This window comes from Bos mutus, chromosome 1 (assembly GCF_027580195.1).
Source record: "Bos mutus isolate GX-2022 chromosome 1, NWIPB_WYAK_1.1, whole genome shotgun sequence".
Classification (NCBI taxonomy): Eukaryota; Metazoa; Chordata; class Mammalia; order Artiodactyla; family Bovidae; genus Bos; species Bos mutus.
The window spans coordinates 65,228,492-65,251,340 of record NC_091617.1 but is presented as its reverse complement, the minus strand read 5'-3'; the positions used below and the strand labels follow the sequence as shown (position 1 = coordinate 65,251,340).

Genomic DNA, 22,849 nt, shown 5'->3' with positions numbered 1-22,849 from the left:
GTGGGGCTCTACTTGTGTTGTCATTTTCAGTTGGGGACCGTCACCCAGGGCCCTAGGCTGCCAGAGGAGCGACTCCAGGGAGCTGCAGGTTGTCTTGTGTCAATTGGAGGGAAAAAAGCACAACCTAAAAGTTGAGAATTCTGTTTTATTTGGCAGACAAAACTGAGAACTTAAACCCAGGCCGCAGCCTTCCAGATAGTTCTCTGGAACTGCTACAAAAAGGTAACGGAGAAGCCAGGATATATAGGAGTAAAGACCGTGCAGATGATACCACCCTTATGGCAGAAAGTGAAAAGGAACTAAAAAGCCTCTTGATGAAAGTGAAAGAGGAGAGTGAAAAAGTTGGTTTAAAGCTCAACATTCAGAAAACAGATCATGGCATGTGGTCCCATCACTTCATGGGAACTAGATGGGGAAACAGTGGAAACAGTGTCAGACTTTATTTTTTTGGACTCCAAAATCACTGCAGATGGTGATTGCAGCCATGAAATTAAAGACGCTTACTCCTTGGAAGGAAAGTTATGACCCACCTAGATAACATATTCAAAAGCAGAGACATTACTTTGCCAACAAAGGTCTGTCTAGTCAAGGCAATGGTTTTTCCAGTGATCATGTATGGATGTGAGAGTTGGACTGTGAAGAAGGCTGAGTGCCGAAGAATTGATGCTTTTGAACTGCAGTGTTGGAGAAGACTCTTGAGAGTCACTTGGATGGCAAGGAGATCCAACCAGTCCATCCTAAAGGAGAGCAGTCCTGGTTGTTCTTTGGAAGGAATGATGCTAAAGCTGAAACTCCAGTACTTTGGCCACCTCATGCGAAGAGTTGACTCCTTGGAAAAGACTCTGATGCTGGGAGGGATTGGGGGCAGGAGGAAAAGGGGACGGCGGAGGATGAGATGGCTAGATGGCATCACCGACTCTATGGACGTGAGTTTGAGTGAATTCCAGGAGTTGGTGATGGACAGGGAGGCCTGGCGTGCTGCGATTCATGGGGTCGCAAAGAGTCGGACACAACTGAGCGACTGAACTGAGCTGAAAGACCCTGCAGACAGTTGAAACTACAAAAGATTACTGTTAACTAAAGAAAACCAAATTACTGTTTATTAAAGAAAAGCTATGACAAACCTAGATGGTATTAAAAAGCAGAGAATTACTTGCCGACAAAGGTCCATCTAGTCAAAGCTATGGTTTTTCTAGTAGGCATGTATGGATGTGAGAGTTGGACCATAAAGAAGGCTGAACACCAAGGAACTGATGCTTTTGAGCTGTGGTGTTGGAGAAGACTCTTGAGAGTCCCTTGGACTGCAAGGAGATCAAACCAGTCAGTCCTAAAGGAAATCAGTCCTGAATATTCATTAGAAAGACTGATGCTGAAGCTGAAGCTCCAATACTTAGGCCACCTGATGCAAAAAACTGACTCACTGGAAAAGACCTTGATTCTGGGAAAGATTAAAGGTGGGAGGAGAAGGGGACAACAGAGGACGAGATGGTTGGATGGCATCACGGATTCGATGGACATGAGTTTGGGCAAGTTCTGGGAGATGGTGAAGGATAGGGAAGCCTCGTGTGCTGCAGTCCATGGGGTTGCAAAGAGTAGGACATGACTGAGCAACTGAACAACAACAAAGAAAACCAGATATCTCAAGTTAATGAATTTTCTCTGCACGAGAAGATTTAAGAGTCTGGGCTCATTGTTATGCATCTTAGCTATCTAGGGCTAGTGTCCTGCTCTTTCCCTTGCTGAGTCCCCTTAGGTGTGCCTTTGAGGTGGGTGCAGTGGCTAAGGACTTGGCAGGGGGCAGCTCATTTGTCTCCATCCTGAGTTCCCTTAGGGCTCACCTGTGGCTTGATGTCAAGGAGCATAGCAAAGTTCCTGCTGGTCTTGAAGTCTCCACTAGAAAGTGATGTGTTTTACTTCTTATATTTTGCTGGTCAGAACAGTCAGCCAAACCAAGACTGCCTTCAAGAGGGAAGGGAGGGACAGAAAATCTTGTGGATTAGTAATAGAATGCCACAGGGACCTTCCATCATCTCGTACCACCTAGTTCTTTCAGATTTCTTCCTACTTCTGTGGTTGTTCAGACACTAAGTTGTGTCCAACTCTTTGTGACTCCATGAACTGCAGTATGCCGGGCTTCCCTGTCCTTCACTATATCCCAGAGTTGGCTCAAATTCATGTCCATTGAGTCTGTTATGCCATCTAACCACCTCATCCTCTTCCACCTCCTTCTTTTGCCTTCTGTCCTTCCCAGTTTAACAGGGTCTTTTTCAATAAGTTGGCTGTTTGCATCAGGTGGCCAGAGTATTGGAGCTACAGCTTCAGCATCAGTCCTTCCAATGAATATTCAGGGTTGATTTCCTTTAGGATTGACTGGTTTGATCTACTTGCAGTCCAAAAGTCTTCTCCAGGACCACAATTTGAAAGCATCAGTTCTTTGGTGCTCAGCCTTCTTCATGGTCCAAGTCTCACATCCGTGCATGACTGCTGGGAAAACCATAGCTTTGACTTATTGCTTGGGACTAAATCTTTCTGAATTAGCTCTGACTCCTCACCTCCCCCTAAAGAATATCTGAAAATTCCTCCCTCCATGTCTATGTCTTACCTTTCCCCTATGAGTTAACTCCCACATCTATTATATGTAACCCCCAGTTTTAAGTACTGTGGGTAATGTAGTGAGTTTCTTTTTAAATCCTCCTTTCAAAATCCACATAAAAATCAATTTTTTCCATTAATCCTTTCTTGATCCCTTCAGTCCATACCAAATTCTCCAAATTTCTTTATTATAAACAGATGCAACTGCCCATCTGTTTAGGGTACAAATGCTATTCTACAGCATTCTTCTATGTTTTCTAGTTAAATATTTTGCTTCCCTGACCAGACTATAAATTCTGAGAGAGCAGCACTTTTTTTTAAGGACCTCCGGAACTCTCAAAGTCTTGCAAAAGAGCAAGCACAGAACATTTAATCCTTTTTTATTTAAATGCCTAAGCAGAAGGAACTGACTCAAACTTCAGGAAGCAGTTGTGAAGACAGAGTGGCAGGAAATGACAGAAAACCTGAATACGGAACTGAAATAGCAGCTTAGAGTTTCTTGCTCTGAAGTGGCAGCAGCTAGAAAGGGGTCGAGTGTCTTCGTGAGGAGCTGAGAGAGCAAACGCACAGTTGAAGGTGGGTACTCTGGGCAGTGGGTATACGGGAGCACAGGACAAGGGTTGAAATGAGACAATGCTACCTGGCTGTTACTCCTTGCTGAGAGGTGAAGTCATTGCTAGTAGTCGTTTAACCTTTTATGGCCAGAAGGCCAGCCTGGTGGTGAGTGGTTGTAGATAATGAGCATGTGAGGATGGAAATAGAAACACCGGAGCCCAGGGAATGGGATTCAGCTGCCATCCAGGTCTCTTGGTTTCTGCCGACAACCTGCAATTCTCTCTAAGGCCCCTTGCTTCTAAGCACTGAGTTGGGAGAAGGATTTCTGGAGGTGAAGACAGTCTCTGCCCTTGGAGAGCTTATGGGTCTAACAGAGAGACAAAACCCACAGGAGACATTGCAACAGATCAGGAAGTAGTTGCTAATGTACACCAGTGCTGAGAACCAAGCGCCAAATGAAGTCACGGTGCTTCGACTTAGGGCTGGTTTCTCTGTTTGTAGGATCACAGAATCCCAGAGGGTCAGAAATACAGGGGACTTGATGGACTAGTGAGGTTAACCTGTTTTCCATTGGGAAAAACAGAGTTTCAGAGATGTTCAATACTTTACCAAAGTATTGATAAATGCCTGGTACCTGGCAAATGTGTACAGACTCTATCTTGACTCCCTAACCCATATTCTCACAGGAGCTTAGGAACAGAGCTGGGTGATCTGACTCCCAGTCCCTGTACTTTACTGAGGCAGCCTCATAAGTAGATCCTCGATCATGCCTGATATTCATGGCACCAGGCCTCAGCCAGTTACTCTCTAGGCTCCCACCTCTAAAAAGCACCTTTGGCTTCCCTATTCCCAGCCAGTAGCTCAAGGATGCTAAATTGGCTCTGTGTCAGGAACCTTTCTGTTTCAAAAATACATGAGGATGAGAGGCTTATGGGAGAGTCAGGCTGGGGCCTAAGAGGAGCAGTAAGAAAGAGGACAGGACCATCGGTCCTCACTGCTTCCTTATTGCTCATGAATATTTCAGAAACTTCTCTTTTCCAGTTTTCTGTGTGAATTCCTTTTATGGCAGAGCTGCCCCAGAGCCAGGACCATAGGTCTTATCTACCTATCTACTTACTACCCATCCAGTACTGTCACCCCCTCGGGGGAAGCAGAACTGCTCCTGGCAGTGACTGGTCCCGCAGTCCAGCTGACTCGGTTCATACTTCCCCAGTGCCCTCTTTGCATCTCGTTAACCAATCTACCCCAGATTTCCCTTTGGCTGGTTTCCAAGGGGTTTTTCAAGGAGCTGGAGAAGGATGGAGTTTTCAAGTGAAAAGGAAAATTGGAGAGTCTGAGTGCCTGGCTGGAGAGACTGTAGATCTTAGGAGTGATTGTAAGAGGGGCTCCTTTAAGAGACAGTAAAGGGTATGGGAGTCTGAGCATGGAAGGGTGGGCCAGCTAGCAAGTGGTACCAAGGTCAAGAAGTCATAGACAAGAGCAGATGAGCATTGTCTGTTGTTTCCCCTTCACACCAAGACCCAGGACCCCACAGATGCAGAGCACCTGTGCAGCTCCTCATGCAGGACTGGCAGGCCAGCAGAGACACTGGGGATGCCCTAGTGAAATGATAATTCAATTTAGCTGCTGCTGCTGCTAAGTCGCTTCAGTCGTGTCCGACTCTGTGCAACCCCATAGACGGCAGCCCATCAGGCTCCCCCCTCCCTGGGATTCTCCAGGCAAGAACACTGGAGTGGGTTGCCATTTTCTTCTCCAATGCATGAAAGTGAAAAGTGAAAGTGAAGTCGCTCAGTCGTGTCCGACTCTTAGCAACCCCATGGACTGCGGCCCACCAGGCTTCTCCGTCCATGGGATTTTCCAGGCAAGAGTACTGAAGTGGGGTACTGTTGCCTTCTCGGGGGATGCCCTAGTGAAATGATAATTTGGCACCCCCTCAAACTGGTGTTCTCCAAATATTTCTTAAACACATCTAGTTTAATAAAAGTTTAATGATTCTTAATGTTCAGAACAAGGGATTTTATATGCTCTTTTTGAACCAGTTACTGTCCTTAAAAAATAATATATCGTTGTTCTTGTTTAGTTGCTAAGTCATGTCCGACTCTTTGCAACCCCGTGGATGGAGCCCGCCAGGCTCCTCTGTCCATGAGATTTCCCAGGCAAAAGTGCTAGAGTGGGTTGCCATTCCATTCTCCAGAGGGTCTTCCTGACCCAAGGTTCAAACCCACATTTCCTGCTTGGCAGGCAGATTCTTTACCACTGAGCCACCTGGGAAGACCAAAACATGATTAAACAGTTTTTAAAACTTGAACAATGAATGAATTAGTCTCAGCAAATAATGCCTCCCCATACACTGTTCAGTGTAGGAATTTCAGCTGAGAGCCCCTACTGATATGCAGCTGTACAGTGGCCAGTCTTAGAGTGGAGTTTAACAGATTGTAGACAGGAGTGTAGATGTTCACTTTATCAAGAACTGGGCTAATATATACCATGGCACCTATGAAAGAAGTCATATGTAGATATCTGAGTGGAATGACACTGTCATTCCAGGTATGTTCCATATCCCTCATTGATAAATGCTTTAAGCCACTGCCTGGGCTGGCCTCTTGACACAAGCGGGGGGTTTCAGCAGTTTTGACAGCAAGTTATTTAGTGTTACCTACACCCATGACTTCTCTCCAGACTAAAGAACCCAGGCTACATTAGTTCGTCTTAAATATATCTGCATCGCCCCCCTCCTCTGAGCAAAAGTACTTTCCTAAAACTTTCATCTGCTTTGCTTCAGATTCTATTTTCTTCTAAGGAAAAAAAAAAATTGTAAGAAACATTGGGCTACTAATCACTGGTTTCAGCATTCTTCTTTTCCCACCTCTTGATTTTTTTCATCTAATCATTCCCGTTTTCTTTCACCCTCAGATGTGGAAGTCTGTAGTAGGACATGATGTATCTGTTTCCGTGGAGACCCAGGGTGATGACTGGGACACAGACCCTGACTTTGTGGTGAGTGTGGAAATAACTTTACTTGGACAATAAGTGGCAAAGGGCAGGCATGTGGGCTACTCTGTACACTTGGAGGGGGCCTAGAAGAAGTCTGGGACTGGGCTAGCCCTAGATGGGACTGCCTGGCAGGACAGTTGTCTGCAATGAGTGGGGCCTGCATGATAGCCTGTGTTGAGACTGGAAGGAGGCAGGTGCGGATAGAGATGTGACTGACAGAATTTGGAAGGTGATGCTGAGGAAGCAGATTAACTGCCAGGATTTGAGCTGGACGTGTATAACTTGGAGGGATTCAGGAGTTGTAGGAGACCTAAAGAAGAAAGTTTGAGGGATGCAGAACAGGAAGGGAGGTTTCCGAGCTCACTGCCTCAATGTTACCGTGGGGGTCTGGGAGGATAGGAGTGGAGAGGGGTCTGAGTAAAGCCGCTGACTGAAGGAAGCAGCTGATACAGGGCACGGGGGGGCGGGGGGGGGGGCGTGTGTGTCAGCTGTGTGGCCCCTCAGTTTAGCACGTCTCTTGCCATCACTCACTGCTGAGTGCTGTCTTCTGTAGAATGACATCTCCGAGAAGGAACAGCGGTGGGGAGCCAAGACCATCGAGGGCTCTGGACGCACAGAGCATATCAAGTAGGTGCCAAAAGGACTGGGAGGAGGGAAAGAGGTATGGGAAGAGCCCAAGGAAAACTTGGAGACTCAGGAGAAGGAGAAAGAGAAATTCCTGTCTCCGTGTCTTTGCTTTTTCCTCTTTCTGTCCCCATGTGTCCCTCTGTGCATCATTGTGAATTTGTTTCATGTCTCTCCTCTTATCCCCCCAACACTACTATCTGTTTTTATTTCCAGCTTCTCTGATATTTCCCCAAGTGGGTTTATAATTTTAACTGTTTCTCTTCCTTCAGTAAGACATGAGGAATTCAGAGAGGGAAGTGCTGACTTCACTAATTTATTATCTGTCTACTCATATATATATAATGTGTCTGTATTGTAGAGTGACATCAAATGGGCCAAGAAGGATTCAGTAAAATGTCAAGGGAAAGAACTTAGAATAAATGTTATTAATATAAATAAGAGGATAATATCAGGTCCCATACCTGGCCTAAATGACTTTTAAAATAAAAATTTGCATTTGACTACTTAACAGAAGCAGGAAGTGATGAATGGTAACATGAAGAAATATGACACTTGGAAAGCCTGTTGATTAAAACTATGTTGGCAATCTTAAAGATTATAACCCAATATTTTACCAGAAAAAAAAAAGCAAAACAAACAATAAACTCTGATACCACAAGAGAGAAGGAAGTTACACACAAATCCAGGGATTTCTGTGGGGTATAACGTGTATTAGTATTGTGAGATTCTCTTTTTTCCATGGATTATTCAGGGTTTTCTAACTAGGGCTATTTGCCTTGGATAGCGTCAGAATGTCCAATAGACACAATAAACAGTATACTAAGAGCAAAATTAAAAAGTAGATAAATTGGCAAAATTAATCATTTTAAGCTCCACTTTAATGTCCTTTCCTCATAAACAACAGTGTTTCTACCTCATTTTCTTCTAGATTTTTTAAAGTGTCAGTGGATGGTCACGCTGCACAAAGCATGCTATGAAAATTTGGCACTTGTTTATATAATTTGATAATATTTGGCACTATGAATTGTTTAATTGGACCTAAATGATTTATTTCAGGTAACTATGAATATCATATTTAAGGAAACTAGGCAATTCTGGAAGCAGTTGGAAAGTGAAAAAATGGAATTGGGTCATGCAGGAAGCGTCTCTGGTGCTCCTCTGTAGGCTCATCAAATCCTGCCCAAGTTAAGATGCCTTTCATTTTCTGAGAAAAGGCCACTCAGCCCTTGTATCCTGAGAGCTATTAAGATAAGCATACAAACTCTCCTTGTACCCTTCCCCTACCAGTGGCCCTCACATGCAGAGCAGGAGTAGAACATTTTAAAGAGGACCCCTAAACCCTTGCCACAAACTTATGGAAAGGGCTTGAGTTTGGATATCAGATAGATTTAGATTCAATTTACAGCTCTACCATTAATGGCAATGTGAGTTAGGCATATAACTTCTCTGAAACTCAGCTTATTTGTTTATCCAATGAGGATGCTACTAGCTACCCTGCAGATATATGGTTAGAATTCAATGAATTAGCATGTAGCAATGTCTGTGGCCGGAGAAGGCAATGGCACCCCACTCCAGTACTCTTGCCTGGAAAATCCCATGGACGGAGGAGCCTGGTGGGCTGCAGTCCATGGGGTTGCTAGGAGTCGGGCACGACTGAGTGACTTCACTTTCACTTTTCACTTTCATGCATCAGAGAAGGAAATGGCAACCCACTCCAGTGTTCTTGCCTGGAGAATCCCAGGGACAGGGGAGCCTGGTGGGCTGCCATCTGTGGGGTTGCACAGAGTCGGACATGACTGAAGCGACTTAGCAGCAGCAGCAGCAGCAATGTCTAGTGCAGTACTTAGCACCCCCTGGCAGCTCAATAATGTTATCTCCATTTCCTGTTAGTATAGATTAGTTGAATCAGATTTTCTTCCTAAAAAACCTAAAATAAACATATAAACAGATGACAATCTTCCTTATTCCTAAGTGGCATTTATTTGGACTGCTGTGTTATACAATCCAGTATATTTATTACTCTGACTGGTGACCCCTGGAGTTGTAAAATGTGGTGACCCTGGGTGTTTCCTTATTAGCCTAACTGGATCTATATCTGATAAAATAAATGGTGGGGACATTTACCCAGAAACCCACTCCTCTCCCATTTACCCAGGCTATTGAGGTGTAAAAGCCCAGTCTCTGCTAGTTCCTAGCCAGGTGATCTTGGACAGGCCACTTCCCTCTTTGATTCTCAAACTTAGCACTGGGATCAAAAAGATCTCTAGAGGACCTTCCAGTTTTAAGTCTATAATACTCTGGGATTCTTTTTGTCTCATGTGGACTAGAACAACCTTTAAGGTCAGATGGGAATCACTAAGGTCCTTGGAAAGGAGAGGAAATAGAAGAGGAGAACAGTAGCTGCAGAGCTCAGATGATTCAAAGCAGGAAAAGGAAGTGATTGTGGTTCTCATTAATCTCACTACCATCCCCCATGATCTTTCCTTTTTAGGTCTGTGAAAATAGACCTAAAATAGTTTGAAGAGTGGTTTGGTAATTCGGTAAATAGTTCAAATGACCCTATCCATCCTTCACCTATTGTGTAGAGAAGTCCTGGGCCAGGCAGCTCCAATCAGTCTGGTGTTTCCAGGACCTGCTTGGTTTTCAAGGGTTCTTGTCTTCTCTCCATCTTCTTCTCACCAGTTTTCCTCACTTATGTTCATGCACCTCTTTATGAGGCTGGATGTGAACACTGATCTGCTTCTTGTCACTATAGCTGAATTTTGCCTGTCCTAGAATTTCATGTAAATGGAGTAATACATAATGTATTTTTTGTGTCTGTCTTCTTTCACTCAGCATAATACTTTTGAGATCTATTCATGGTCTTGTGTGTATCAGTCTTTTGTTCCTTTCGAAGGTCAGGTAAAAATAAATAAAGCTGTCAAGTGAATGTGTCATGAACACTGGGTCCAAATCTTTTTCTTTACCTATATTTTTACTTCCCTTGGGAAATACCTAAAAGTAGGAGAATTCCTGAGTCATATAAAAAGTCTGTTTTAGTTTTTAGGAAACTGCTTTCTGAAAGAAATGTTTTTTCACTCCTACCAATAATGGATGAGTTTTAATTGTTCAACGTCTTTGTCTACACTTACTTTGTTAGTATTTTTAATCATTTTTGTAAGTGTGTAGTGATTTTAACTTGTATTTTTCTGCTGGTTAATTTTATTGAACATCTTTTCACGTGCCATTCATGTATTTTCATATGTCTTCATTTTGAAGTGTCTATTCAAATCTTTTTCTCATTTTTAAAGTGGGTTATTTGTATTCTTTTGAGTTTTAAGAGTTCTTTAAATATTCTAGATAAAAGTCTTTTGTGACATGTATGTTTTATAAATATTTTCTGCCAGATTATAACTTGCCTTTTCACTCTATTAATGGCTTCTTTTAAAGATCAAAATATGTTAATTCTGATGAAGTCTAATTTTATCAAAATTTTTTATGGTCAGTGCCTATGTGTCTAGGAAATTTTTGCCTACCTCAAATTGTGAAGATTTTTTCCTATGTCTTTTTCTAAAAGACTTATAGTTTTAGCTTTTACATTTAAGTCTATAATTTATTTCAAATTTGTTTCTGTGTACGGTATGAGGCAGAGATTGAGGTTCATTTTATTTCCATTTGCAGATTTCATTATTCCCACATCATTAAAAGACTATTCTTTCTTCATTGACTTACCTAGCATCTTTGACCATATATGTGAAGGTCCATTTCTAAACTATTTTATTGATTTATGTCTGCTCTGGCCCATACCATACTGCACTGAATGTTGTAACATTATTGTACTGTACCTTTTATTGTAGCAAAATGAAATCGGGTAGTCCTTCAACTTTGCGCTCCTTTAAAAAATAACTTTTTATTATCCCAGAACTTTTACCTTTCCACACACATTTTAGAATTAGCTAGTTGATTCCTACAAAAATTCCTGTTGGTATTTTGACTGGGATTACACTGAATCTATAGATCATAGATTTGGAGAGAACTTACATCTTAATGATCTCAAGTTTTCCAAGCCATGAATATGGGGTATGTTTCCATTTACTTAGATCTTCTTTAATCTTTTCAGAAATGTTTTTCAGTGTTCAGGTCTTGCACATATTTATTTAAAGTTATTCTAAAATATTTAGTGTTATTTCATGTGATAGTAAGTAGAATTTATTTTTAACTTTAAATTCTCAAATGTCTGTGGCTAGTATGTAGAAATAAAATTTCTTTTCATTGTAGTCTTGTTTTCTGGGACCTTGCTAAATGTACTGAATAGTTCTAGTAGCAAACTGATGTAGATTCTTTAGAACTTTCTTTGTCTATGGTCATTGTTTGTGAATAAAATCTTATAGTCTGAGTCACTAATTTTTGTGCTTTTACTTTTATCATAATAACAACAAAAAAAGTCTGTTCCTTCTCTTAGCTCATCTTTGAGGTCCTGGTTACTATAAACTATATTGCTTTATCAATTCCAAGGCAAGGTATTTTAAGACTTTAAATAGGTTTCTGAGAGTTAATGTGTCAAGTTTCTTAGGTATACCAATTAGGACATTGAAACATAACTTTTAGTTTCCTCTCTATATCTTGCATCTGATCACTATTTTCATATATTAATTATCTTTGTATTGTCAGAGTCTAATGGTACTTCACACTAAAAAAATTTAATAAACATTTAATTAATATTTATTTAATAATGGAATAATATAACACATTTATAGTAGCTTCAGCTATAGTCTAAAGAATTTGGTAAAAAGTTGGTCTTTGCTGGCCCCAACATTTTCATTCAAATTTTATTATCTGTTGTCATGATTCTCTGATTAGCCTCACTGCCAACTATTAGGGGGATATTCCTGAATCTCATTTTCTAATCCCTTTAAAAACTTGTTTCAACTATAATGCAGTTATGATTCATGCAACAGTGACTGGATTTATTAAAACTTTGCATATTTTCCCCCACTTGAAACTAATGTCTAGTCCCATTTTCTTTATTCTTCATCTGAATACTTTGGTTGGGAAATATTGGTCATTTACCTGTTCTTGGCACCAGTAACTTTTTTGGACACAGACAGTTCTAAAATGTTGATGTTGTCAAACTAGCAACACAGGATCTCTGCCTTCCCTGCTGCCAGAGGGTTTAGAGCAGGCACAGGAACAGAGGGTTCTTCCAGCTCTTAGCTTAATTTCATCTGGGTCAAAGCCAATTTTCTAAAATTAACTTTGACTAAAGCTGAGATGACTTTTAAAAAAGACTTCTGGTGGCCTTACACTACAAGGCCACAAGATGGATCTATTCTTCCATGAAAGAGGAGAATTTTGCCTATGAGATGGCCACTCTAACTGTAAGCAATATATCTGGTTTATATGAACTAGTAAATTTCCAGGAAAATTGCTATCTCAGTTCTCCAAACCTCCATTTCTCGCTGCAGGAAATTAAATTTTTTATTTTTTTAAAAATAAAATTCTCTTGCCCAAGTGTTTCTAAGAATCCCCAGTGGTCGTCATATGTGTCCAAGTATCAGTTCTGATTGTCACTTATTGGTCCTGGAGTTGGTGCTGGTGCTGAGCTATCACTTCATATCCTCAGGCCAAACAAATACCCATAGATGTTCTGTGTACTGTGCTGTGCTTAGTTGCTTCAGTCATGTCCAACTCTTTGTGACCCTATGGACTGTGGCCCACCAGGTTCCTCTGTCCATGGGATTCTCTAGGCAAGAATACTGGAGTGGGTTGCCATTTCCTTCTCTCGGGGATCTTCCTGACCCAGGGATCAAACTTGCTTTTCTTATGTCTTCTTCATTGATAGACAAGCTCTTTACCACTAGCATCACCATGGAGAAGCCAATGGCACCCCACTCCAGTACTCTTGCCTGGAAAATCCCATGGACGGAGGAGCCTGGTAGGCTGCAGTCCATGGGGTTGCTAAGGGTCGGACACGACTGAGCGACTTGACTTTCACTTTTCACTTTCATGCATTGGAGAAGGAGATGGCAACCCACTCCAGTGTTCTTGCCTGGAGAATCCCAGGGACGAGGGAGCCTGGTGGGCTGCCATCTATGGGGTCACACAGAGTCAGACACGACTCACGTGACTTAGCAGCAGCAGCAGCACCACCACCACCATGGTAAAGATGAAGGTGAAGTAAAGGGGAGAATGCCTCCTTTCAGTGTTATGTTCTCTTAAGGATAGAGGTGTCCCAGACAAAGGTTATTAATTTTTAGTTCTCTCAGGAATAAGCAGATTTAGGGGCAGTGTGAAGGGCATTCATTTTGACAAGAAGAGACATAAAATACTTTATATGTAGATAAATTCCTCAATGATGTATTTTTCCTACTCAATGTCTTTAATGACTTCCTCATGTGCCATTAAAAAGTAATGTGCAATTTACTTAACTATTCCCCAATTTTCTCCACATAAAATGTTTCTTGGTTCTTATTATTAAATACAGTGTTTCAGTGAATATCACACTACACTTTGCCACAGTTAAAATTATTTCCTTGGGATAGACTTCTAGAATGTGTGGGTAAAGGGTATATGAATCTTTTTGTGCTTCTTGAGGTAGAATACCTAATTGTTAGACAGCAAATCCATTCAGAGAGGAAAATAACTCTTCAGTTACTGGCCTCTAACATTCAGGAACATGAGTCTAAATATCAGAAGGTTATTTAGTGAACAAAATGACAGACTAGAGGATACTATTGGTTTATGAAGAGTTCGTATCAGGGTATATATGCCGGCCACACTAATCCCTTACTCCCAGACCCAGCACAGGTTATTTGGGACTTGTTTGGGACTATTGCTAAAAATGAACAGAACACACTGCAAAATTACTATTTTTCTGGCAAGGAGGGTTCATTGGCTTCTCTGTGCTAGACAAGTCTCTGTGATGTGTTTGCTTCCAGCATCCACCAGCTGAGGAACAAAGTATCAGAGGAGCATGATATTCTCAAGAAGAAAGAGATGGAGTCAGGGCCCAAAGCATCTCATGGCTATGGAGGTCGGTTTGGAGTGGAAAAAGACCGAATGGACAAGGTGAATTGAAAGAGGATATTTGCTTTAAAAAAAAAAAAAAAAAAAAACGATAAATCGAGTCATTTGTTGATTTTATGGTTAAAACTTACTCAAAAGTAAAACATCCATTTGGTTTTAAAATTGAATGTCCAGGGGCTTCCCTGGTGATCCAGTGGTTAAGATGCCGAGTTCCCAATGCAGGGGGCCTGAGTTCGATCCCTAGTCAGGGAACTAGACCCCACATGCCACGGCTACAGATCCTGCATACCATGACTAATACCTGGTACAGGCAAATAAAATAAATATTAAAATAGAATGTCCACGTATTATTTGTATCATTTTCCCCTGATTTCAACATGTAATACATAGATGGCAGAAAATGGGAGCCAAGAATTTAGAAGAACTGGCCTAGTGTAGGCTCACCTACACTGTAATTCCTAGACTGAAGAGACACGGAACACACATAGAGAAGGGGAAAACAGGTTTTAAAATCATTTACTGTTTTCAAATGCATGTGTATTATGTCTTTGCTGCAACTTCTTTTACTGTTTACTGTTTATTTAGTGGGTTTTTTTTTTAAACATTTTATATATCACTTATGATTTGCACATAGGTGTGAAAAATATTGATGGGGATTTATCTATTAGATGCCCTTGAATATAATATTATCTTTCCTTTATCCACTAGATACTATGAAAGTATGATACAAGAAAGCTTGTATGGTGAATCATATTTTTCCATTGATTTTCCTAACCTCAAAAATAGAGATATATTCCTATAAATAAAAAAATGTTTAATCTCCATAGAGAAAAAACAATTCAATGAAAACCTTTAGTCCACCCTCAAGAAGTCATTATGTAAAATGCAGTCCAGACACTGTATTCTCCTACAGAATTCCTAGGAAAAAGAAATGTAGATAAGCAGTCATTCATTCTTGAATTCAGCAAGCAAAGTTGACCTGCTGCTGCTGCTGCTGCTGCTAAGTCGCTTCAGTCGTGTCCGACTCTGTGCAACCCCATAGACGGCAGCCCACCAGGCTTCCCCGTCCCTGGGATTCTCCAGGCAAGAACACTGGAGTGGGTTGCCATTTCCTTCTCCAATGTGTGAAAGTGAAAAGTGAAAGTGAAGTCGCTCAGTCGTGTCCGACTCTTCTCGACCCCATGGACTGGACTGCAGCCTGACCTACTCAGACCCAAAAATACTGCAAAGTGAGCTCCCAGGAGCTCATATAGGGCAGTGCTTCACATCAGTCTCTGTATTTATGTCAGCATGGAATTGGAAATGCAGGAGGAAGAGGAAGCTTTCTAATTTCTTCTTAGTTGAGACTCTTTAAGGTATCACTGTTTGGTTTGAATACTGTTGTGGTTTTCCATTTCATTCTCCAAGGGATCTTCCCAACCCAGGGATTTAACCTGGATCTCCTGCGTTGCAGGCAAATTCTTTACCATCTGAGCCACCAGGGAAGCCCATTTGGTTTGAAGTATTATTCAGTTCTAAGGTTATTAAAGCATCCATGTCGAAACATTGAAAGGGACATACCTTTCAAAACCAAGTAGAAAATGGTAGGGGGAAAAAGTGGAAGAGGGTGTTTAAAAAATAAAATTTTATGTCATGACTACGCATGGTATTGTCTACCAGCCCCATTTGGCATAAAGAGTCAGTCACTTAATATCAGGGCTCATGTGGCACTTCAGAGCCTTGATGGTCTTACAGGAACAAAGATGCAAAACAAAATCACCTGGTTGTGTTAGAGAAATATTCAGTCCTGGCTATGGCATCTTGTCAGTCCCCTTAGGTCTCTCCTTGGTAACTACCCTCATTCCTATTTCGATACACAAAGCCCTTGTTTCAGCCTCTTTTGTTTCTGGTTTAAACACCACTCTGTCTATGCAGTCTCTATCCTCCTGGTTTCCAACCATCTTATGGGAGTTTCCTAGAGGATGGGCTCCTAGTGGTATTAAAGAAGAAGCAGGATGTGCACGGCTCCAGAAAGAATTACGGTGCTCTCCCATTACATGTTCCTTGGCACTACTGTCAGATTATCAGTATAGTATATATACAGTATATATCAACATAGGTTATCAGTATGACCCAGAATGAAATTTCTTGTATTCGTACATCCTGTCCTATCTCTGCATCATTTTATTTTTTCTTTGGTCATTTTTTATCTACTTACTCATTCCCACCTTGATTTTTCTCAGAGTGCCGTGGGCCATGAGTACGTTGCTGAGGTGGAGAAGCACTCTTCTCAGACTGATGCTGCCAGAGGCTTTGGGGGTAAATATGGAGTTGAGAAGGACCGGGCAGACAAGGTAAGTGACAGCACTCTCTCCCTGCACCATCCAACTCAGATCATGTGGGACTTACCAACAATACCTTGAATGCAGGCCTGTGCTTCTCCTGTGGAAAGATGGGGCAGTGGTCTCAAGGAGGGTCCATCATGAGAATGGCTCCTCACAACTACCTCAGCGAGTTCTTTGGTGCCACTGTTGGAGGCCACATCCTGAGCTGAAAGGTGTTCATTTAAAAGAGACGAAGACTGTCAAACTCTGAATCAGGAATCCCTAAGCCATTGGTTTTGTCAGTCCTGTGTGCATGAAGAGAAAAGTGGAAATTCCAAAGCTCCTCCTTTGGCCTAACAGCAAAGTCTTATAAATATTTATGCCTTTCAGGAAAACAGAAATATCAGCTGAAATATTATTACAATGGTAGCAAATAATCAAGTAAAACCACTAATTAAGTTTACTTTTAGAATGTAAATGTTACTTTTCACAGCATTTAGCACCAACTGGCTACAGTCCAGGTGTTTTTAAGGACTTCTTTGTACAAAGAGGAGTTGTGAAGAGAGAGAAAAAGAAAGGACAGTATGAGTACAGATGACAGAGTGGTCAGGAGAGTAAGACTGATAACTCATTCATGTTCTCATTGTCACACCTTAGTAGATCAGTTTCTTTGAGCTCATTTTTTATGGTGCAAAGTAGTATCTCTGCCCCACAGCAGCACATAGAAAGGCTATCTTCACTGCTACCTGAGCTTTTAATTTTTTTTTTTTAACTTACAGTTGTTAATAAGTGGGCCTGAATCCTTAAAGCTAAGTGTTAGAATGTTATTTGAATTGTAGGTTGTTAAAAAAATAAAGCACAGAAAAATTAAAAACATACTGTAAAGTAAAGGAGAGCCATAGAGGATAATGTTTAAAAGCAGTAATGGAAATATGGAGCTTGTAATGTTCTTCTCTAATCAGGGTGGAATTTCCCTTCCATCTTGGCCCCCCTTCTGCCTTTGCCTACTTTTTCATTGTTATTTCTTTCATCTTCTGCCTCACCAGCTACAAACTATTCACCTTAACAGCCAGTGTGTCTTGTAAATAAAGAAAAAAATACATACTAATAGCTTTTAAAATGCAAAATATAGACTTGATTAGAGACTCATAATTACTACGCCATTTGGGGACACAGCTATGTTAGGTATTTGCCAAGATATCCAGGCCCAAAGCAGCTAGGATCCAGATTCTCCTGGCTGCCTCTTATCCAACAAAATCCACATCTCTGGGTTTGAGCTGCTGTGTAAGAAAAGAGAAGTGTAGTGTAATCAGTCAGTATAGGATGATATCACTTAACATGTGCACAGTGCTTTATAGTTTACAAGGCACTTTTCTAGTTATTGTCTCATTTTAGTTTAGTAAGAGTTAGGAAGAAAAACACTGACTTAATGAGTGACCTACACTCTCTGTAGCTTTCCCATTTAGTCCTCACAATATCCCAAATATACTGGAATCATTTTACAGTTGAGTTAGTAAGACAGATATACCTATTTTTATTTCATGTTTGAAGAACCTGAGGTTCAGGAATATTAAAAAAGTTACACAACTATAAAAAGGGAAGTGAGGTTAGGATTTGGATCTAGATCTATCTGTGTGCAGAGCCTGTGGTCATTGCTCTGTATTATGCTGCCTTTACACCAGCCTGTCAGGGTACTATTTGTTTCTACATTGGACTCCTATACTCAGCTTTGAACCCCTATAACTAACTCCTGGGCTGAGTTAGGTGTTAAGGGTATGTGAGGGAAGGGGAAACATTAACTTTGACTCTAACTGATTCTCTCTCCTTTTCTCTGTAGTCAGCAGTTGGTTTTGATTACAAAGGAGAAGTGGAGAAACACACATCTCAGAAAGGCAAGGACCCTGCACTTCAACCTGACTGCTCAGACTTCAGCTCCCAACAGCCATCATCAACTCCCTTTAGTTCCATGACCCAGTTCCCCACCACTTTATTTTTAAAATCCAAGCCTGTGCTTGCTTCTTTCTCCTTTATTGCTTTATTGCCCTTTGGCCATGCCATGTGACATGCATGACCTTAATTCCTGGACCCAGGATTGAACCATGCCCCCTGTAGTAGAAACATGGAGTCTTAACCACTGGACTGCCAGTGAAGTTGCTGCTTCATCACTTTCTACATCATTGGTCAATTTTTTTAGTCCCCTTTCCCCTTTAATGGATTAAAAATAAGATATTATACTCCTTCATTTTAAGAAGTTATTCCTAACTATTAATACGTATCTGTGACTTAAAATTAGTCACTATTTCTTCATGAGTAATACAGGAAACATGAAATAATTTAATTATATTTCCTCTACATTCTAAAATCTTTGTAAAAACTGGATAATTGTAATCCAGTATATTGGTTCCATCTGTTTGTTTTTAAACCCCCCCCCAAATTAATCATTATTATTACTAGGTGAATGCTTATTTAAACTGACCAATGTGTTTACCAACTTCCTAGCTCATCCTTGTTTAGTTCATTGTTTCCTCCTTGCTTCCTCTATTTCCTTCTTGCTAGAGTATATCCTTTGATAATTCTTTCAGTGACAGTTTATGAAAGAACTCTCAGACTTTGTCTGAAAAACAAATTTATTTTGATCCATTCTTCATTGTTATTTTCCCTTCATCATGTTGAAGATACTATTTCATCATCTCTGGCATTTCTCTTGGGTTTGTCTAATCAACATTCTTTTGTAGGTAGCATGTCTTGTCTCTTAAATTTTTAATTTATTTTATTTTTTGTTCTCATGAAAAATTTTTCCTTTGTCTCTGATATTCTGGAATATCATCAGTCTATGTCCAGGTGTTAGATCTATTTTTATTATTCTACATGAGACTTGCTGCTCCTCTTCAACCTGAGAGATAACTTTCAATATGACATTTTCTCTTTGGGTAGTACCTCTCCTCTCTTGTCTTTTATTCTTTCTTCTGGAACTCAGGTGTGTATTAGAACTTTTCACTCTCTTCTCTCTTATACATGAAAAAAAAAAACTTTATATTTTTATATCAGTTTTAGATTTATGACAAAATTGAGAGAAAAGTACGTAGATTTCTAATACACTTCTGCCCCTACACATGCATAGCCTCCCCCGTTATCATCAGTATTGATCAGAATTTTTTTTTTTAAGTCAAGGTTGATTCTATGTTGATATATCAAAATCACTCAAATAGTTTACTTTAGGGTTCACTCTTGGTGGTGTACATTCTGTGGGTTTGGACAAAAGTATAGTGACATATATCTATCATTATACTGTCATGCAAAGTATTTTCAGTGCCCTAAAAATCCTCTGTGCTCTTCCTGTTCATTTCCCTCACTCCCCAGCAACCACTGATACTGTCTCCATAGTTTTGCCTTCTACAGGATATTATAGGAGAAGGCAATGGCACCCCACTCCAGTACTCTCGCCTGGAAAATCTCATGGACAGAGGAGCCTGGTGGGCTGCAGTCCATGGGGTCGCCAACAGTCAGACATGACTGAGCGACTTTACTTTCACTTTTCACCTTCATGCATTGGAGAAGGAAATGGCAACCCACTCCAGTGTTCTTGCCTGGAGAATCCCAGGGACGGAGGAGCCTGGTAGGCTGCCGTCTATGGGGTCGCACAGAGTCGGACACGACTGAAGTAACTTAGCAGCAGCAGTAGCAGGATATTATATGGTTGAAATCACACACCATGTAGCATTTCTAGATTGGCTTCTTTCACTTAGTAATATGTATTTAAGTTTCCTCCATGTCTTTTCATAGTTTGATAGCTAATTTCTTTTTAGTCCTGAATATTATTCCTTTGGATGGATGGACCAGTTTTTTTTACCCATTTACCTACTGAAACACATCTTAATTGCTTCCAAGTTTTGGCAATTATGAATAAACCTGCTAAAAACTTCTGTGCACACGTTTTTGTATAGATACACATTTTCCACTCTTTAGGATAAATACCAAGAAGTACAAACACTGGATCCTATAACAAGGGTATGTTAAATTTTGTAAGAAACTGCCAAACTGTGGACTTAGTAGATACAAGCCTATTCAGATAATCTGTTTCTGTTTGTGTAAGTTTTGGCAGATGCAGCTTTCAAGGAACTGGTCCATCTTATGTATGTTATCAGATTTGTGGGCATAAAATTGTTCATAGTATTATTTTATTATTGTTTTAATTTCCTTGAAATCTGTTGTGATGTAGCCTCTTTCATTTCTGGTATGAGTAATTTATGTTCTCTCTTTTTTTCTTAGTTAGCCTGACTAGAGGCATATCTATGTTACTGATCTTCTCAAGTAAGCTTTAGGTTTTCTTGATTTTCTCTATTGGCTTCTTGTTTTTAATTTCACTGATTTTTTGCTCTAATTCTTGTTTCTTTTTTCTGCTTACTTTTGGTTTAATTTGTTCTTCTTTTTCTATTTCCTAAGGTGGAAACTTAAATTACTGATTTTCAGATCTTTTTTATTTTCTAACGGATGTATTGTTTGCCCTGAGCACTGCTTTCACTGCATTCAAAATATTTTGATAAGTTGTGTTCTTTTAAAAAAAATTATTTTAATTTATTTATTTTAATTGGATGCTAATAACTTTATAATATTGTGGTGGTTTTTGCCATACATTGACGTGAATCAGCCATGGGTGTACATGTGTTCCCCCATCCTGAACCCCCCTCCCACCTCCCTCCCCATCTCATCCCTCTGGGTTGTCCCAGTGTACCGGCTTTGAGTGCCCTGTTTGGAGGATCGAACTTGCACTGGTGATCTATTTCACATATGGTAATATACATGTTTCAATGCTATTCTCTCAAATCATCCCACCCTCGCCTTCTCCCAGAGTCCCAAAGTCTGTTCTTTATATCTGTGTCTCTTTTGCTGTCTCGCATATAGGGTCACTGTTACCATCTTTCTAAATTCCATATATATGCATTAATATACTGTATTGGTAAGTTTTTCTTTCTGACTTACTCCACTCTGTATAATAGGCTCCAGTTTCATCCACCTCGTTAGAACTGATTCAAATACATTCTTTTTAATAGCTGAGTAATATTCCATTGTTTATATGTACCACAGCTTTCTTATCCATTCATCTGCTGATGGACATCTAGGTTGCTTCCATGTCCTAGCTATTGTAAACAGTGGTGCAATGAACATTGGGGTACACGTGTCTCTTTCAGTTCTGGTTTCTTCAGTGTGTATGCCCAGCAGTGTGATTGCTGGTTTGTATGGCAGTTCTATTTTCAGTTTTTTAAGGAACTCCACATTGTTCTCCATCATGGCTGTACTAGTTCGCATTCCCACCAACAGCATAAGAGGGTTCCCTTTTCTCCACACCCTCTCTAGCATCTACTGTTTGTAGACTATTTGATAGCAGCCATTCTGACCAGTGTGAGATAGTACCTCATTGTGGTTTTGATTTGCATTTCTCTAATAATGAGTGATGTTGAGCATCTTTTCATGTGTTTGTTAGCCATCTGTATGTCTTCTTTGGAGAAATGTCTGTTTAGTTCTTTGGCCCATTTTTTGATTGGGTTGTTTATTTTTCTGGTATTGAGCTGCATGAGCTCTTTGTATATCTTTCAGATTAATTCTTTGTCAGTTGCTTCATTGGCTATTATTTTCTCCCACTCTGAAGGCTGTCTTTTCACCTTGCTTATAGTTTCCTTCATTGTGCAAAAACTTTTAAGTTGGATTAGGTCCAATTTGTTTATTTTTGCTTTTATTTCCATTACTCTGGGAGGTGGGTCATAGAGGATCCTGCTGTGATGTATGTCAGAGAGTGTTTTGCCTCTGTTTCCCTCTAGGAGTTTTATAGTTTCTGGTCTTACATTTAGATCTTTAATCCATTTTGAGTTTATTTTTGTGTATGGTGTTAGAAAGTGTTCTAGTTTCATTCTTTTACAAGTGGTTGACCAGTTTTCCCAGCACCACTTGTTAAAGAGATTGTCTTTAATCCATTGTATATTTTTGCCTCCTTTGTCAAAGATAAGGTGCCCATAGGTGCATGGATTTATCTCTGAGCTTTCTATTTAGTTCCACTGATCTATATTTTTGTCTTTGTGCCCGTATTAATGACTTGTCTTGATGACTGTAGCTTTTTAGTATGGTCTGAAGTCAGGCAGATTGATTCCTCCAGTTCCATTCTTCTTTCTCAAGACTGCTTTGGCTATTTGAGGATTTTTGTATTTCCATACAAATTGTGAAATTATTTGTCCTAGTCTCGTGAAAAATACCATTGGTAGCTTGATAGGGATTGCATTGAATCTATAGATTGCTTTGGGTAGTAAACTTATTTTCACTATATTGATTCTTCCAATCCATGAACATAGTATATTTCTCCATATATTTGTGTCCTCTTTGATTTTTTTCTTGAGTGTTTTATAGTTTTATATACATAGGTCTTTTGTTTCTTTAGGTAGATTTATTCCAGGGTATTTTATTCTTTTCATCACAATGATGAATGGGATTGTTTCCTTAATTTTTCTTTCTGTTTTCTCATTGTTCGTGAGTGTATAGGAATGCAAGGGATTTCTGTGTATTAATTTTATATCCTGCAAATTTTATATTCATTGATTAGCTCTAGTAATTTTCTGGTGAAGTCTTTAGGATTTTCTATGTAGAGTATCATGTCATCTGCAAACAGTGAGAGTTTTACTTCTTCTTTTCCAATCTGGATTCCTTTTATTTCTTTTTCTTCTCTGATTGCTGTGGCTAAAATTTCCAGAACTGTGTTGAATAGTAATGGTGAGAGTGGGCACCCC

The 22,849-nt window shown here is 40.2% G+C and overlaps 1 protein-coding gene across 1 annotated transcript in view; it reads left to right on the top strand.

Annotated features, from left to right (window-relative positions):
- The first annotated feature begins 3,011 nt into the window (after window positions 1–3,011).
- HCLS1 (hematopoietic cell-specific Lyn substrate 1) overlaps window positions 3,012–22,849 on the top strand; it is a 35,230-nt gene continuing 15,392 nt past the window's right edge. The window contains exons 1-6 of the mRNA XM_005896080.3: window positions 3,012–3,168; window positions 6,061–6,144; window positions 6,695–6,768; window positions 13,686–13,815; window positions 15,996–16,106; window positions 17,914–17,968. Coding sequence (XP_005896142.1) covers window positions 6,061–6,144; window positions 6,695–6,768; window positions 13,686–13,815; window positions 15,996–16,106; window positions 17,914–17,968 — 454 coding nt within the window. The 5' untranslated portion in view covers window positions 3,012–3,168. The remainder of the gene's footprint in view (window positions 3,169–6,060; window positions 6,145–6,694; window positions 6,769–13,685; window positions 13,816–15,995; window positions 16,107–17,913; window positions 17,969–22,849) is intronic.